At 38.9% G+C, this 3,639-nt stretch overlaps 1 protein-coding gene across 1 annotated transcript in view; it reads left to right on the forward strand.

Annotated features, from left to right (window-relative positions):
• Positions 1-3,639, forward strand: part of LOC105821288 (tetratricopeptide repeat protein 6-like) — a 75,797-nt gene that overhangs the window by 53,503 nt on the left and 18,655 nt on the right. Inside the window, exon 4 of the mRNA XM_012657974.1 lies at positions 2,898-2,971. Coding sequence (XP_012513428.1) covers positions 2,898-2,971 — 74 coding nt within the window. The remainder of the gene's footprint in view (positions 1-2,897; positions 2,972-3,639) is intronic.

Consider the following 3,639-nt stretch of genomic DNA (forward strand, 5'->3'; position numbering starts at 1 on the left):
GAAAAAAATTAATGGGAAGGATTGATTAATTGAGAGGTCAAGTAGCATAAGTGCTGAAAACAGATCAGTTAACTGAGAGCTGTATGCCCTTCATAGGAGCACCTTGATCAGGGAGCTCCTTGATCATTTAGACTGGAATTGTTTGAGAAGTTAATGATTAAATTAACTAGAAGTTAATAAATTTAGAACATTTGTTTATCGCTTTTCCCTCTTGAAATTCTACCATGATAATTGCAAAGGAATAAAAAAGATACAATTCCGGAAGTTTAAAGATAATGGTGAAGAGATATTCGGGTATCCCAAACTACCATTCTGGATTTTCATGCCTCAGAATTAAATATGAATGGGTAGCCAAGCATCAGACACTGAAGGGAAGTAAAATAGAGACTAAAACAAACAAAGTGTCATAGGTTTATAGGGCTGATGGGAAGGGTCAGTGTGTGGAGTGCTGGTGTGAAACAGCTAAATTCCATTCTACGCAGGAAGTGAACAGTTGTACCATAAAGTTAAATATGATACAACATTCATGTTATTTAGAAATCTGAAGGTAAATAGCAGAAGAAATAACAGTAAGCTGTAAAAAAGATTGCTTTTGGGGAGTGGGACTCAGGGTAAGGAGAGGTGGAACAGGGGATCACTGGGCATTATCAGTCCCTATACACTGTATACATGGATTACTTTGATAAGAATAAAAGTAAATAAATAAAAATGTCTTTAGAGCCAGTTTACAAAATACAAATACAATCACTCTTCTTAAACAACACTTAAACAACAAGAATAGTTTAGTGAATGACAGTTTTTTGGTGTGGAACTCCTTGTGTGCTCTCAAGGAGACTGGCAGTAACAGGAATGAGAAAGACGTGGCCACTCGTTTTCTGGGCACACAGGAGTCAGGCAAGGCATGGTGGTTGGGGCAGTGAGACAAGGATTAAAGGTGCAGGAGACAGCAGGAATATGATAGAGCAAGGTTCCAGAGGAGATGCGAAGGAGTGAGGCCAAGAGCCCCCTCTGACACAGAAAGGAAGATCCTGGGGGTGAAGGTCATCAGGGGAGGGGATGGGAACAGAGGGAATTTGCATTGTGCATGGATAACTTTGTGTGGTTTGTTATTTTCATCCTCATATTAGAGAGAGAATTAATGCAGGACGGAAAAGTCACAAAAATAGTGGCTAGCTTTATTCTAAGTAATGCTAAAAGTCATCATTTATGTCTATTGCTGATAATTAATGCCTAATTCCCACATAGCATTATAATGATTATGTATATACAGTCAAGTTGACTTTTGTAAATTTCATCTGATTACAAAACTAAATTTGGTGTTCTCAGCCTTTTGAATTATATGGTCATTCCTTGAAACTTCCTAAATTAATGGGAATGTTTGTAATAAATCTCACATTTGTAAGTTTGCCTCCTTTTTAGCAAAAAAATCCCTCGTGGAGAGATATCTGGAAGCATGGTTGATTAGATTTTATTTGATTAGGCAATACATATTTCTATTTTCTTGCAAATAGTTTCATTTAGTATCAAAACATGCTTCTCAAATCTGAGAGGAGAGCCCACGTTTACAGGTTGGTCTGTGACGAATGGCTCCTCCTCCAGCAGGACCCCAGAGTACTCAGCTTGACCCCACGACTCCTTCTTCCACCCTTGTAGCAGCCGAAAACACATCCCACCTCGCTAAGACAGCCAGCCTCTTCCCTCCCATACACCAAGGAGGGCTCTTTCGGAAGGAGGAAGGACAAAGGAGAGAGGAGTTATGGTTAGTGCCTCTCTCATTGGGCGGTGCCTTATGGGGCCCTGCAGTGCTGATGTCTGGCCTCCCAGAAGGAAGCCTGGAGAGATTTCCTTTTGCCACTGGAGGGAAGAGTGCAGTCCTCCCCATTGCTTAGCTCGAGCACGTGAGACCACAGCCAAAACTGCCCTTGAAGATTCCTGTTGAAGCAAGTCCTGCAGGAAAAAGTAGAGCCATTTTTATTCTGTTGTACGTTCTAGACTCTTACTTTTAGAAGGCCTCTTCTCACATTATAGCAATCCTTAAAATCAATTTACATCTCATGTAGATATAGCACATTGCAGTCAACATGATATTTTGTTTGTAGATATTTATTTAAATATTTTATTAATTTAAGTTTAGTGATGTCCTTATTTTATCTCGTCTCAAATATTTCTGTAGGATGTGTTGAAAAGCTATACGCTTCAGGCACTGTCTCTGGTGTCTAATAGAGGAGAGTGCCCTGAGCCACTGTGGCAGGATCTCTTACAGATTCAGCACTTTTAATTCTTCTAAACAGCCTCTTCCGGAGGGCCGTTCAGATCCTTTCCAGCTGACTTCCCTAACTTCAAATCTTGGGGTTAGTTTCCATTCCTCCCTCTCAGGAGGCCTTTTGAATCCTTGGATGCCTTCTCACCAGAAGTGTGGATTCCAGAGGTAGGAGCAGCCTTAGCTAATCTACGCAGAAGGCCTAGTACGTCCTTTCCCTTGCCTGGGTGCCAGTTGGTTGTATAGTCTTATACTCCCAAGGTTCTGTCCAGGTGCATTTCCTTTTATATCTAGACAGAGAAGTCTTTGGTGGTGTTCACTGGGAATAAACAGTAAAAAGAAAGTAAATGAGATAACTCATTACACATAGAAGGGCAAAAACCACAGGTAAAGTCCCTATTCTTGAACTGGAGACAATTAACACAAGATTCTGAATGAGTTTACAATAATGGGTTTCCTTTGCCTCAGCCATTCTTACTCGATGTGATATTATAAAGAAGAAAGAAAGTTGTAGAAAGATGTATATTTTAATGCTTGTGTTACGTATATTCATGGTGGAGTCAAAGTTAGAAGGAAATTTAAGAAAGTGCATGAAGTAATGTTGCAAAATTAACAAGAACTTAAATGATTATTTCAGGATTTCAAACAAGCTGCACTGATAAGCGAGACTAACGTGAACCTTTGTCAAGCTGCCGCCATGTGCCATCACAGGTACGGAGTGCAACTGGTGTCAAAGCAGGAGCATCAAATTTATGTAATTATAGCTCTAAAAGTAAGCCAGGTGGGAATGGAAGAAATTGGGGAAAATGTTGTGAACGTGACAGTGTACAAAAGTGGGGAGGGACTCAAAGAATTCCCTGGTTAGACATGGGGACCACACTTAGTGTGTCATTAGTACCCTCTGCGTTTTAATAAACTGTTTTAGCAAAATTAGCAAGTAAATACCTGTATCACAGCATGAGAGGGTATCGATATGATCCCAGCCTAGACACTGGGAAGGATCTTGGTAATATATAGAATAAAGTTATGCATAGCTTGCAATATGTAAGCATAAAATGATTTATTTTATTCGTAATATGGGACCAAATTTACAATGCCTCTTTGCTGGAAGAGGGGGTGATTTCCAAAAATTATGTTTTCAAGAAAGTTTTTCATTTAAGAAACATAATTGTAAATCTAAAATTGTGTAAACTAATACCAGCGAATATCTACAGAACACAATAAAGTCTACAAAAAATCACAGTGCTTATAGCATTATTACTTGTTCTAGGATTATAATAAAAATAAGTAAGTTATAGAAAGAGAGGAAAAACGATTACGTAAGCTAAAATACAGAAGATCAGTTTAAAAAACACTCTTAGATATTGTTATAGTATATA

The sequence above is a fragment of the Propithecus coquereli genome, unplaced genomic scaffold (genome assembly GCF_000956105.1).
Source record: "Propithecus coquereli isolate 6110/MARCELLA unplaced genomic scaffold, Pcoq_1.0 Scaffold116, whole genome shotgun sequence".
Classification (NCBI taxonomy): domain Eukaryota; kingdom Metazoa; phylum Chordata; class Mammalia; order Primates; family Indriidae; genus Propithecus; species Propithecus coquereli.